The following is a 12,411-nucleotide window of genomic DNA, read 5'->3' on the forward strand; positions in this document are numbered from 1 at the left end:
CATAATCAAATGACCTGTGGCTCAAGAAGCTCTGGTGATTTTATAGTTGAGAAATTAGTCACACCTCCATAATATGAGTGACAGTATGATAGATATGATGTCATGGCTTGCTGTATACCACCATAGTGCTTAACCTAACTTAAATATTACCTTGAAAACCAGCAAATTTAGCCCTGATTTTCAGTCAGTGATCTAGCTATGCCCTTTTTCCTATTTTTGGAAGCACTAGAATGCTTAATGCCTCAAACATGGAAGTGCATTGATTAGTTATGTTGATGATCTCTGATCATTCACTAAATAATCAGTGATAAAGATACACTGCATTTACTCTGATATCCAACAGATTAATGGCCACAAGGCGACAGCAAATGCACTGCACTTAGTTTCTCAGGCAATTTTTTCATTTTCAAGAGCCAAGATTATGCAACAGATGACTCACACGAGCATGGCTGGGTAATGCCACATGTGGATAGCTGAATATGGACTATTCTGAGCCAATATCAATCAGCACTGGTGCACCACAAGGGAGCATGCTCTCTCCTATACTATCATCATTATATCCTGCTCAATCTCATTAACTGCCGGAGCAAGGACATTTACTTTATAGGACACATTCTTTAAACTGTAATTCATATTTTATCTTTTTATTTTAATGTCACATGCACATTAGTCATATCTATGATTAAAATTAGGCCACAATGATGTTTATGCAAATAGATTTACGAGGATGAGATCTGTCTGTTCATGTGAAGTTATATATTCGTTAGCATTGAAAATAAATAGAATAAGTTAATCTTATTTAATATGATTATCTTTAAATTTCTTGGCATTTACTGTATGAAATCATGCAATATAATACAATAAGCAGAGAGTTTGATTTGCTACAGAATTTTAAATAATCAATATAATAAGAAGATTTGGCCATAATTAGAAAAAGAAGCTATGGTTAGAGGAACTAAGGATAGAAATTTTTATTAACAATAAATCATTTATTAATGCAGAGTTCACATGGATTATATGCAGATTCATAGCTCAGTTAATGCATCTCCTAAACCCTCAGTAAAGCAGAATATTAAAAACTAAATAGATCAATGTTGGAATTAAGACAAAACCTATCTATATGGAATAAATATACTAAAATCCCAGACCCAAAACAGATTAAAAAACTCAAGCAGTTCATCTTGAGACACACACCAATTAAAGACAATGACAGTACTCTTAGAGATTATTTTTGTTCAGAGAAATGGTATTGGGAATGTGAAATATAGACACACAGAGATGAGGGTGTTATTATTAAGACTAAAAAAAAGAAAAAGAAAGACACTATAATCTCTCCTCAGATATCCATATTAAAATGTTTCACATTATATACCACAAACAAAATTAAGCTCTTATTTATTACTTTCCAACTTACTTCCTGTCTTGAGGTCTTCTGGGGCATGGCATTTTGTAAATTTTGAACAAGATCTGAGGCAAGTAAATGATTTTGCTTTTACTCATACCCCTATAGTGCTTTACACAACTAAATTATTATCTCAACTACTAGGAAATTAAGCCTGTTTTTCAGTCAGTGATTCAGCTATGGCTTTTTTAAGCATTACTGTAAATTTGAGAGTATTGATGTAGAATCATCCACCATCTTCCTAAAGTCAATGACTTGCCTTACCGGTTCACTGTTTTGGAGAGAATATGGTTTAAAATCATGCGCTGACTGGTAAACAATCCCCCATGCAAATGTTCATTTTCCTGTAAATATTCAAATGTGTTATTTCAATTTATAATTAAAACAAAATGTACTGTAGGTACATTATCACAAGGAGTGAAAAGGTTTTTCATGAAAGAACATTGATTAATGCAGAGTCTGTTTGAAATATCTGCAGAGTTACGATTAATTTAATGCACCTCCTGAACCACGGGTAAAACAGAGCATAAATAACTGGATTAATGGTAGAATTAAGATAAATAATGATCACAACTTTCTGAAAGGTTTCTGTCTGTAATTCTTTAAAATCACCTAATAAACTGTAAATAAAATATGGAAGTAAACACACCAGAAACACAGACACTAAAATGCCGAGGACTTTAGCTGCTTTTCTCTCAGATTTCATGGAGTGTGAGGTGATTTTCTGTGTTTTAGGCCGTGTGTGATTATTAAGCTCTCTGATAGCAGTGGCATGTTTCTTAGCAATCACAAACACTAGAGTATACAATATGATTATGACAGAAAGTGGAAATATAAATGAAAATCCAAGATCAATTACAGACCAAACCTCATTCACAATGATAAAACATTCTCCAGGACACATTACAGAAATTGCGAAGTTTCCATTGAAATACATGAATGCTATATTATAGGCCACTGACACACACCAGTCAAAAACAATTACAACATAAGTGATCCTCACAGAGACTCTGTTCATGTAGAGAAAGGGGTTTGAGAGAGCCAAATACCGATCCACAGCAATCAGAGCGATATTATAGATTGACAAAATTAATAGAAAACCACAAATTAACCAAAAAATTGTGCAGAAATCTCTCCCAAAAATCCAGCATGACTCAATTGTCCAGATGAACATTGACGGCATCACAAAACCACCAATGAAGAAATCCGACACAGCCAGAGAGAGCACCAGCATGTTGGTTGGTGTGTGAAGCTGCTTGAAGTGAAGAACAGAGATGATGACCAGCAGATTTCCACACACTGTTAGCAGAACCACAGCAGCTGAACACACGTACAGTAAGATATAAACTGCAGGAGATACAGATCTCTCTGGACAGGAGAAATGCTCACAGCGATCAGACAGATTCATGGATACATTTAAAAAAGTTTTAAAAATATTTAAAAATATCTCATATTGGGAGTTGCCTTTGTAAGGCAGTAACAATACAAATTTAAAAGAAAAAAATGATAGCCTAAGCCAGCTCTAGTATTTTTATAGCTTAGAAATTGTTCACGCCCCCAAGTTTGATTGACTTTATAGCTATGATTGCTTGTTGATAAAGAAGCTTTACATATTATATATATATATAAAATCGTGATCGTGATCATCAATAATCGTGATCATTAATTGTGATTAAAATTTTGAGCAAAATAATCGTGATTATCATTTTTCCTGTTATCGTGCAGCCCTAGTGTGTATATATATACACTATATTGCCAAAAGTATTCGCTCACCTACCTTGACTCGCATATGAACTTAAGTGACATCCCATTCCTAATCCATAGGGTTCAATATGACGTCGGTCCACCCTTTGCAGCTATAACAGCTTCAACTCTTCTGGGAAGGCTGTCCACAAGGTTTAGGAGTGTGTTTATGGGAATTTTTGACCATTCTTCCAGAAGCGCATTTGTGAGGTCACACACTGATGTTGGACAAGAAGGCCTGGCTCTCAGTCTCCGCTCTAATTCATCCCAAAGGTGTTCTATCGGGTTGAGGTCAGGACTCTGTGCAGGCCAGTCAAGTTCATCCACACCAGACTCTGTCATCCATGTCTTTATGGACCTTGCTTTGGTCACTGGTGCACAGTCATGTTGGAAGAGGAAGGGGCTCCTAGCTCCCAGCTCCAAACTGTTCCCACAAAGTTGGGAACATGGAATTGTCCAAAATGTCTTGGTATGCTGAAGCATTCAGAGTTCCTTTCACTGGAACTAAGGGGCCGAGCCCAGCTCCTGAAAAACAACCCCACACCATAATCCCCCCTCCACCAAACTTTACACTTGGCACAATGCAGTCAGACAAGTACCGTTCTCCTGGCAACCGCCAAACCCAGACTCGTCCATCAGATTGCCAGATGGAGAAGCGCGATTCGTCACTCCAGAGAACGCGTCTCCACTGCTCTAGAGTCCAGTGGCGGCGTGCTTTACACCACTGCATCCGACGCTTTGCATTGCACTTGGTGATGTACGGCTTGGATGCAGCTGCTCGGCCATGGAAACCCATTCCATGAAGCTCTCTGCGCACTGTTCTTGAGCTAATCTGAAGGCCACATGAATTTTGGAGGTCTGTAGCGATTGACTCTGCAGAAAGTTGGCGACCTCTTCGCACTATGCGCCTCAGCATCCGCTGACCTCGCTCCGTCAGTTTACGTGGCCTACCACTTCGTGGCTGAGTTGCTGTCGTTCCCAAACACTTCCACGTTCTTATAATACAGCTGACAGTTGACTGTGGAATATTTAGGAGCGAGGAAATTTCACGACTGGATTTGTTGCACAGGTGGCATCCTATCACAGTTCCACGCTGGAATTCACTGAGCTCCTGAGAGCGACCTATTCTTTCACAAATTTTTTACCATTCTGGTAAAAATAAAACTGTGCTTCTTTTACATGTCAAATGGTAATAACAAAATTAAATTAGAATAAAACTGGAATAAAAATAAAACATTTTTAGAATAAAAACGTTTTTGCTGGCCTACGATATGCCTTTATACTTACAACCACCAAGAACATCCTAACAACTGTACTAAAACTTTATAGTTTCATGTATTTGCTTAGCCAGGCACAATCCACCTTTTTCAATGTAGTTAAGTACATTCAACAGCTAATAAAACCCCAGCCTCTTACCCTGTGTATACTGAGGCTTCTGACAATGTAAATTAAAACTACTAAAAAAAATAAAACTGTGCCTCTTTTATGTGTCAAATGGTAATAACAAAATCAAATATCAAATATGCCTACAAGAAATATGTGTTTATGCATACATGTTAGAGATTTTGGGCTAAAAACACAAGCCTGTCAACTTGATCTGGCTTTAGGGAAGACCGCAAGCATGTAACTACATTTCTGCCTGTACTAAAAGCCCTCTCTGAAGGAGAGCTTGTGGCTAGTATGCACAAGTATTTCTTTGCCACTTTTGAAAGCCTTGGGTAGACCTTTTCATGCTCCTTCCACCATTTTAGTGGGTCCCCCTCACTATCCAGGTTGCATGACTCTAAGTAAGACTGCAGCTCACAGGCTACACTGGGTTCGTGGTTGCTAGGTGGCAAGGCTTGTTCAGTAGTTTTAAAGTAGCTTCCTAAAGTCATCTTTTTCTTTGGAGTGCATCCAGCTTCAGTATTCTCCTCAGTGTTTTCTTTTGGTGGTGCTGGGAGTGTCACCTAAACACATAAAAAGACAATTACAACTAATTTTAAGCAGCATTAAATTACTAGATAAATCTCAGTGCATCTCTTTTTTTATTACCATCATTGCCACAGTCTGCATCTCAGCTTTCAGTCTGGCTTGTATTGATGCTTTGTTGTTTTCAGCGCTGTAGCTCATCTTAAAACGTGGATCCACAGTAGACACCATGTCCAACAGATCCTGGATATGTGGGTTGCTGTATTTTTCATTTAGGTCCTCCAGGATTTTAGACTTCATTGCTCTTGACAGGTCAGTATCATCATCCTTAACTTTCAAGATTGAGGAGTTGAAAAGATGAAGAACTGGCTTTACAAGCGACACACTGACGTACGTCTCACCAGACAGTGCTTCTGTAAACTTAACTAGAGGCTGCAGGGATTTGTTGATTGCCTCTAGCACATCCATGTCCTGCCATGTTGGGATGAGATGTCGAGACTTCTTGTCAGAAGACAGGACGTGTGCAATGGCCTTTTCCTGCTCGATGACTCTCTCTATCATGGCTTGACGTGATCCCCACCTCGTTGGACACTCTGTTTTCAGTGAGTGCTCTGGGAGCTTCAGCTCCTTTTGTGCTGCTATAAACTCCCTCTTACGCTTCCAGCTGTAGGAGAAGGTGCTCACCAACTTTTTGCAGACGCCCACAGCCCGGTCAATTCTTGGATCCTTCATGGCATTCTCTAAAGAAAAAACAAAAAGACATCAGAAAAACATTATCAAGTCACAGCATAAGAAGACTTTGTTTATTATGAAACTTTTAATCAGAAATAAATCTTTGGTTTTTTGATAATTATATACAGCTACATCAGACTAATATCAACTATTAATTATTACTATTAGTAAAACTATTAGTAAACCCTGACTTATTCTAAATTCCACTGGTTGCAAATACATTCAGATGTACTAGCATTTGACCAGTCAAATACTACTTGGTATTTTTTGGCTTTTAAAGATCTGTAATTTGATGATGGTTGTATGACTCCAGGTCTCACTGTAATATCAGAAAAATACTAAAGGCATTTAAAAAATACAAAAATACAACTGTTCATTGTTAGTTCATGTTGGCTCAGCTCTGTCAAATAATATTTACTAATCTAATACGTTATTAAAATAGAAAATAGTTTCAAGAAGCTTTTAGATTCAAGAAGCTTTTATCGTCATTTCAACCACATACAGCTGGCGCAGTACATAGTGAAATGAAACAACGTTTCTCCAGGACCTGGTGCGACATAAACATACAACAACAAGTTCAATACTAAACAACAAACAACACCACAGAGCTAGGACAGAAGTTTGTCTTAGCCACGTAAAGTGCACAGTGTGCAGCTAGGTGCAAACAGAGCATAGACAAGACAGTGCAAAAAAGACAATAAATACAATAAAGACAACACAAAAGAACACAGGACACTTAGCGCTGAAAAGAAATAAAAGAACGTGTACTGGAATGTAAGTGAAATAAAATGGATAAAGTGAAATGTAAAAAAAAAAAAAAAAAGTATTGTGCAAAAATATTGTGCAAGAATACACAGCAGCAGTTGAGGTAGTGCAAATAGAATAAACATAAATATAACTATAGCAGCAGATGACAGGTAGAGGTAGTGCAGTAAGTAATGAACAATATAAATTATGTGTGTGCGTGTGTGTGTGTGTGTCCACACAGTCAAGAGAGAGTGTGTGTATCTGTGTGTGAGAGAGACAGAGAGTTAATATACAGTTCAGTCCTGAGTGAGAGTGTGTGTGTGTGTGTGTGAGAGAGTGTAGAACAGTTCAGTCCTGAGTGAGAGTGTGTGTGAGAGTGTAGAACAGTTCAGTCCCGGGTGTTGAGGAGCCTAATGGCTTGAGGAAAGAAACTGTTACACAGTCTGGTTGTGAGGCCCGAATGTTCAGGTAGCTCTTCCCAGATGGCAGGAGGGTGAAGAGTGTGTGTGAGGGGTGTGTGGGGTGTGTAAGAGTGTGTGTGAGGGGTGTGTGGGGTGTGTAAGAGTGTGTGTGAGGGGTGTGTGGGGTGTGTGGGGTGTGTAAGAGTGTGTGTGAGGGGTGTGTGGGGTGTGTAAGAGTGTGTGTGAGGGGTGTGTGGGGTCAGCCACAATGCTGTTGGCTTTGCGGATGCAGCCTGCAGTGTAAATGTCTGTGATAGAGGGGAGAGAGACTCCGATGATCTTCTCAGCTGTCCTCACTGTCCCCTGAAGGGTCTTGTGATCTGAGACGGTCCAGTTCCCAAACCAGGCAGTGATGCAGCTGCTCAGGACGCTCTCCATGGTCCCTCTGTAGAACACAGTCAGGATGGGGGAAGGGAGATGGGCTTTACTCAGCCTCCTCAGGAAGTAGAGGCGCTGCTGGGCTTTCTTGGTGATGGAGCTGGTGTTGAGTGGCCAGGTGAAGTTCTCTGCCAGATGGACACCAAGGAATTTGATGCTCTTGACGATCTCCACAGAGGAGCCATCGATGGACAGCGGAGAATGGTCACACTGTGCTCTCCTGAAGTCAACAACCATCTCTTTGGTCTTGTCGACGTTCAGGGAGAGGTTGTTGGCTCTGCACCAGACTGTTAGATGTTGCACCTCCTCTCTGTATGCTGACTCGTCGTTCTTGCTGATGAGACCCACCACGGTCGTGTCATCAGCGAACTTGACGATGTGGTTGGAGCTGTGCATTGCTGCACAGTCGTGAGTCAGCAGAGTGAACAGCAATGGACTGAGCACACAGCCCTGAGGTGCTCCAGTGCTCAGTGTGGTGGTGCTGGAGATACTGCTCCCGATCCAGACTGACTGAGGTCTCCCAGTCAGGAAATCCAGGATCCAGTTGCAGAGAGAGGTGTTCAGGCCCAGGAGACTCAGCTTCTTAATCAGCTGCTGAGGGATGATTGTGTTGAATGCTGAACTGAAGTCTATGAACAGCATTCGAACATAGGAGTCTTTGCAGTCCAGGTGTGTGAGGGCCAGATGCAGGGTTGTGGTGATGGCGTCTTCCGTGGAACGGTTAGGACGATACGCAAACTGCAAGGGGTCCAGCAAGGGTGGTAGCTGTGACTTGATGTGCCTCATGATGAGCCTCTCGAAGCATTTCATCACGATTGGTGTGAGTGCAACGGGACGGTAGTCATTGAGGCAGGAAACCGTGGACTTCTTTGGCACAGGGACGATGGTCGTTGTCTTGAGGCACGTAGGGATGATGGAGCTGCTCAGCGAGATGTTGAAGATGTCAGTGAAGACATCTGCTAGCTGCTCCGCACACTCCCTGAGAACTCTGCCAGGAATGTTGTCTGGTCCAGCGGACTTCTGTGGGTTAACTCTGTATAGAATTCTCTTCACGTCAGCCGTGGTGAGACAGAGCACTGGGTCATTAGGAGGAGGGATGGTCTTCCTCGCTGTTGTGTTGTTCTGTGCCTCAAACCGAGCGTAGAAGTCGTTCAGCGCATCTGGAAGGGAGGCGTCACTGTCACAGGCAGGTGAAGTTGTCCTGTAGTTGGTGATCGCCTGAATGCCCTGCCACATGCACCGGGAGTCTGTGCTGTTCTGGAAGTGGCCGTGGATTCTCTGGGCATGTGCACACTTCGCCTCTCTGATGGCTCGGGACATTTTGGCCCTTGCTGTTTTTAAGGCCGCCCTGTCCCCCGATCTGAAGGCAGAGTCTCTCGATTTCAGGAGAGCATGCACTTTCGTAGTCATCCACGGCTTCTGGTTGGGGCGTGTTGTGATGGTCTTGGAGACAGTCACGTCATCGATGCATTTCCCGATGTAGCCGGTCACTGATGCCGTGTACTCCTCCAAGTCAATAGAGTCGCCGTTGGTTGCAGCCTCCCTAAACATATCCCAGTCAGTGCACTCAAAACAGTCCTGAAGAGCAGAGATGGCTCCTGCTGGCCAGGTTTTAACCTGTTTCAGAACCGGTTTAGAGCGTCTGATGAGAGGTCTGTATGCTGGAATCAACATAACAGAGATGTGGTCTGAGTAGCCGAGGTGGGGGCGGGGCTCCGCACGATACGCGCCGGGAATGTTTGAATAAACAACATCCAGCGTGTTCGCCCCTCTCGTAGCAAAGTCCACATGCTGATGGAATTTAGGGAGCACTGTTCTGAGATTTGCATGATTGAAATCTCCGGCGATGATAAACAGTCCGTCGGGGTGAGCATTTTGCAGCTTGCTAATAGCTCCGTACAGCTCACACAGAGCCTCCTTAGCATTAGCGCTGGGTGGAATGTACACTCCGATAATGAGAGTAGTGGTGAATTCCCGGGGTAAATAAAAAGGTCTGCATCTAACAGTCACAAACTCCACTAGCGATGAGCAGTAGTTAGACACAAGCACAGAGTCCTTACACCATGCCGTGTTGATGTAAACACACACACCGCCACCGCGAGTCTTACCGCACAGAGCTGCATTCCTGTCGGCACGAAACACGGTTAGTCCGGCTAGCTGAATGGCGGCATCCGGAACTCTGACGCTGAGCCACGTCTCCGTGAAAACAAAGACGCAGCAGTCTCTGAACTCACGCCGTGTAGTTTGCTGGAGTCGGATGTAGTCCAGTTTATTATCCAGTGAGCAGACGATGGACAAGATGATGGAAGGGAGTGCCGGCCGGCTAGGGTTGGTTGTTAGCCTAGCACGGACACCCGCCCTTTTACCGCACTTCCGCTTCCTCGAACAACGCTTGTGACGTCCTCTCTCCCGGCCACCGGCATCAGGCGACGCCGAGGACTGAAGGCCTGGACGTCGCAGCAAGCCGAGTTCGCGAAGTTTGCAGAGTAGTTCATCATGCAAGTTAGTAACTGCATGATTTCTGTACCGTAATATCGTCTGGCGGTCGTATACATGAACACCACTGTCTTTGGCGTCCATGCACTTTAAATTTAGCGCTAAAACAAAAAGAAAGCACCATTTTGGTTCCGGAGTGGCCGCTGCGTGCTACTGCCGCGCCGCCATCTTGGATTTAAAAAAATAGTATTTGTTGATGTTGAAATTAATGGTAACTAAGATAAATAATAATAAATGCTTTAGAAGTGCTTTTCATTGTTAACAGATGTAGTTAACTAATGTTAACAAATAAAATCTTATTGTAAAGTGTTACCAGTTTCACATTATAAGGAAAAAACGTTAACACAACTTACCGATGGCTAAATGCAGTCTATGACCAAAGCAGTGTAGCCTTGTCCAGTTATTCATAGATGCTGCCCTAATCATATCAGCTGCGTTGTCAGTTGTAATGCATGCGAGTCTTTCCTCCAGCAAACCCCATGCAGAGATCACTTCCTTTAGGCCCGCTGCAGTAGACTCCGCTGTATGGTCTTGTGGGAAAAACGAAGTTTGCAAAAGCTTGCTTTTCATCTTAAACTCTCTGTCAATGAAATGAACAGTCAAGCTCAAATACGGTTCTGTACTTCTACTTGACCATAAGTCGGTTGTTGCAGCAAAATATTCAATGCTGAGAATTTCTCTTTCTATTTCCAGTCTGCATTTCGCATACAGCGAGGGCAGCGCAACTTTAGAAAAATGTTTGCGTGGGGGAATGTTGTATCTTTTGTCAAGTGTGGCAATCATTTTTTTAAACCCCTCGCTGCTCACTGTGCTTAATGGACACATATCTTTGGCTACATGATACGCGATCACCTCCGTTATTTCCTTGTGTCTTTGCGAGCAATGCGAATATGGTATTGCGTTTAACAATGTCCCCGGGATTGTTGTCTGTATTGTGGATGGTCAGGGATTTTTTGTGGCTGCTGCTTGTGTCTTCAGCTTTTGAAATTCTTGATATTGCTGTGGTGGCTTTTAAGGTGGTTAATGAGGTTTGTTGTGTTACCTTGGGCTGTTTGGACGGAACAGGAGCACAGTTCGCACAAGACTCGTACCTGATCAACATCACTTTCCTCGAAACCGAAATAATTCCAAACAGTGGAGTGTGACCCCTTTTTGGGAACTAACATACGTACTTCTGCACCTTCTTCTTGCTGCTCAGCCATTATGATCGTTCGAGGCGAATGACTTTAAATCTCGTGACGCCAACTACTTCTACCATAAGACTGAGCGCGCTTGCAATTTAGACGCTGTCACGTCAGACTTGTGACGCAGTCCATCATCCATTCCGTACACTCTGACACCGCCCATAACAATGAAAAAAGACTTTGCTTGATTAATCGTGCAGCCCTAATATATACATATTGTATATACACACTAAAGTGAAAATTTTGGACACACCTTCGGCATTGTAAAACAATGCTGAAGGCGGCCGAAATCCACAATAATGTCCTTTGAACAGTTGATATTGAGATATGTCTGCTACTGATGCTCTGTAAAGCCTTCATAACGCCTCTAATCTGAGGTGCTGTTAATTGGTGATTTCTGAGGCTGGTCACTCTAAATGAACTTCTCCTCTGCAGCAGAGGTCAGTTTTGGTCTTGCTTTACTGGGATGGTCTTCATGTGAGACAGTTTCATCATGGTGCTTGATGGGTTTTGCAAATGCACTTGACAATACTGTTCTTGCAAGAACTATTCCAGAACACCTGACCTTCGTGTCTTAAAATAACAACTGACTGTTTTTTGTTGTCATTACATATGGATTACTGAAGTCCATGTGTGTTATTTCATAGTTTTGAAATCTCCAGGATTGTTCTAGAATGTAGAAAATAAATCCCTAAACAAAAACAACATTGAATTAAAAGGTGTGTCCAAACTTTCAACTGGTAGTGTATATATATATATATATACACTGTATATGTATATATGTTCATAAGATAAGGGTGATAAGGTCAAACTTTATTTCCAGTAATTTTTCCTACCCTGGCTCTATTACCTACCTGTTTAAGCACAGTATACACACAAAAACATAAAAAATAATAATATTAATAATTCAGCCTTACTAACAAGTCTAGTCAGTCATCATTCACCATTTATCATACAACAAGTAAAATAAGTATACGTCACCATTTCTCTAAGTAAAAATATTTCTAACGCTACTATTGACATGGAATTTTCACCAGATATTGGTAACAACTCATGCAATCCACACATGAAAGAAATCAAACAATAAATGTACATCAATTATGTGTAATAATGAGAAATGACACGGGGGAAAAGTATTGAACACATGAAGAAAGGCATGGAAAGCTAAGACCAGCTGAAATCAATCAGTAAATAGAAAGCAATCCTGCCCCTTGTCAGTGCAAATTAATATTAGCTGGTTCAGTCCCAACTGATGGCCTATGAATGTGTCACACAAGAAACATCTCAAATAGCTTTCTCAGGAGCTTTGCAACATTATTGTTGTAAAATATACTGATGGCAATGGTTGTAGAAGCAT

The 12,411-nt window shown here is 41.8% G+C and overlaps 2 protein-coding genes across 3 annotated transcripts in view; both read right to left on the minus strand.

Annotated features, from left to right (window-relative positions):
• Positions 1-774: 774 nt before the first annotated feature.
• Positions 775-3,843, minus strand: LOC131354603 (trace amine-associated receptor 13c-like). Its single transcript, XM_058392458.1, has one exon. It carries the CDS (start codon positions 2,808-2,810, stop codon positions 1,833-1,835), a length of 978 nt encoding a protein of 325 aa, XP_058248441.1. The 5' UTR covers positions 2,811-3,843; the 3' UTR covers positions 775-1,832.
• Positions 3,844-3,937: 94 nt separating this feature from the next.
• Positions 3,938-12,411, minus strand: part of LOC131354587 (trace amine-associated receptor 6-like) — a 181,287-nt gene continuing 172,813 nt past the window's right edge. For both annotated transcript variants that reach the window (XM_058392441.1, XM_058392440.1), the window contains 2 exons: positions 5,180-5,796; positions 3,938-5,094 (listed from right to left, as the gene is read on the minus strand). In XM_058392441.1, coding sequence (XP_058248424.1) covers positions 4,702-5,094; positions 5,180-5,788 — 1,002 coding nt within the window. In that variant the 5' untranslated portion in view covers positions 5,789-5,796 and the 3' untranslated portion in view covers positions 3,938-4,701. The remainder of the gene's footprint in view (positions 5,095-5,179; positions 5,797-12,411) is intronic.

The sequence above is a fragment of the Hemibagrus wyckioides genome, linkage group LG06 (assembly GCF_019097595.1).
Source record: "Hemibagrus wyckioides isolate EC202008001 linkage group LG06, SWU_Hwy_1.0, whole genome shotgun sequence".
Taxonomy (NCBI): domain Eukaryota; kingdom Metazoa; phylum Chordata; class Actinopteri; order Siluriformes; family Bagridae; genus Hemibagrus; species Hemibagrus wyckioides.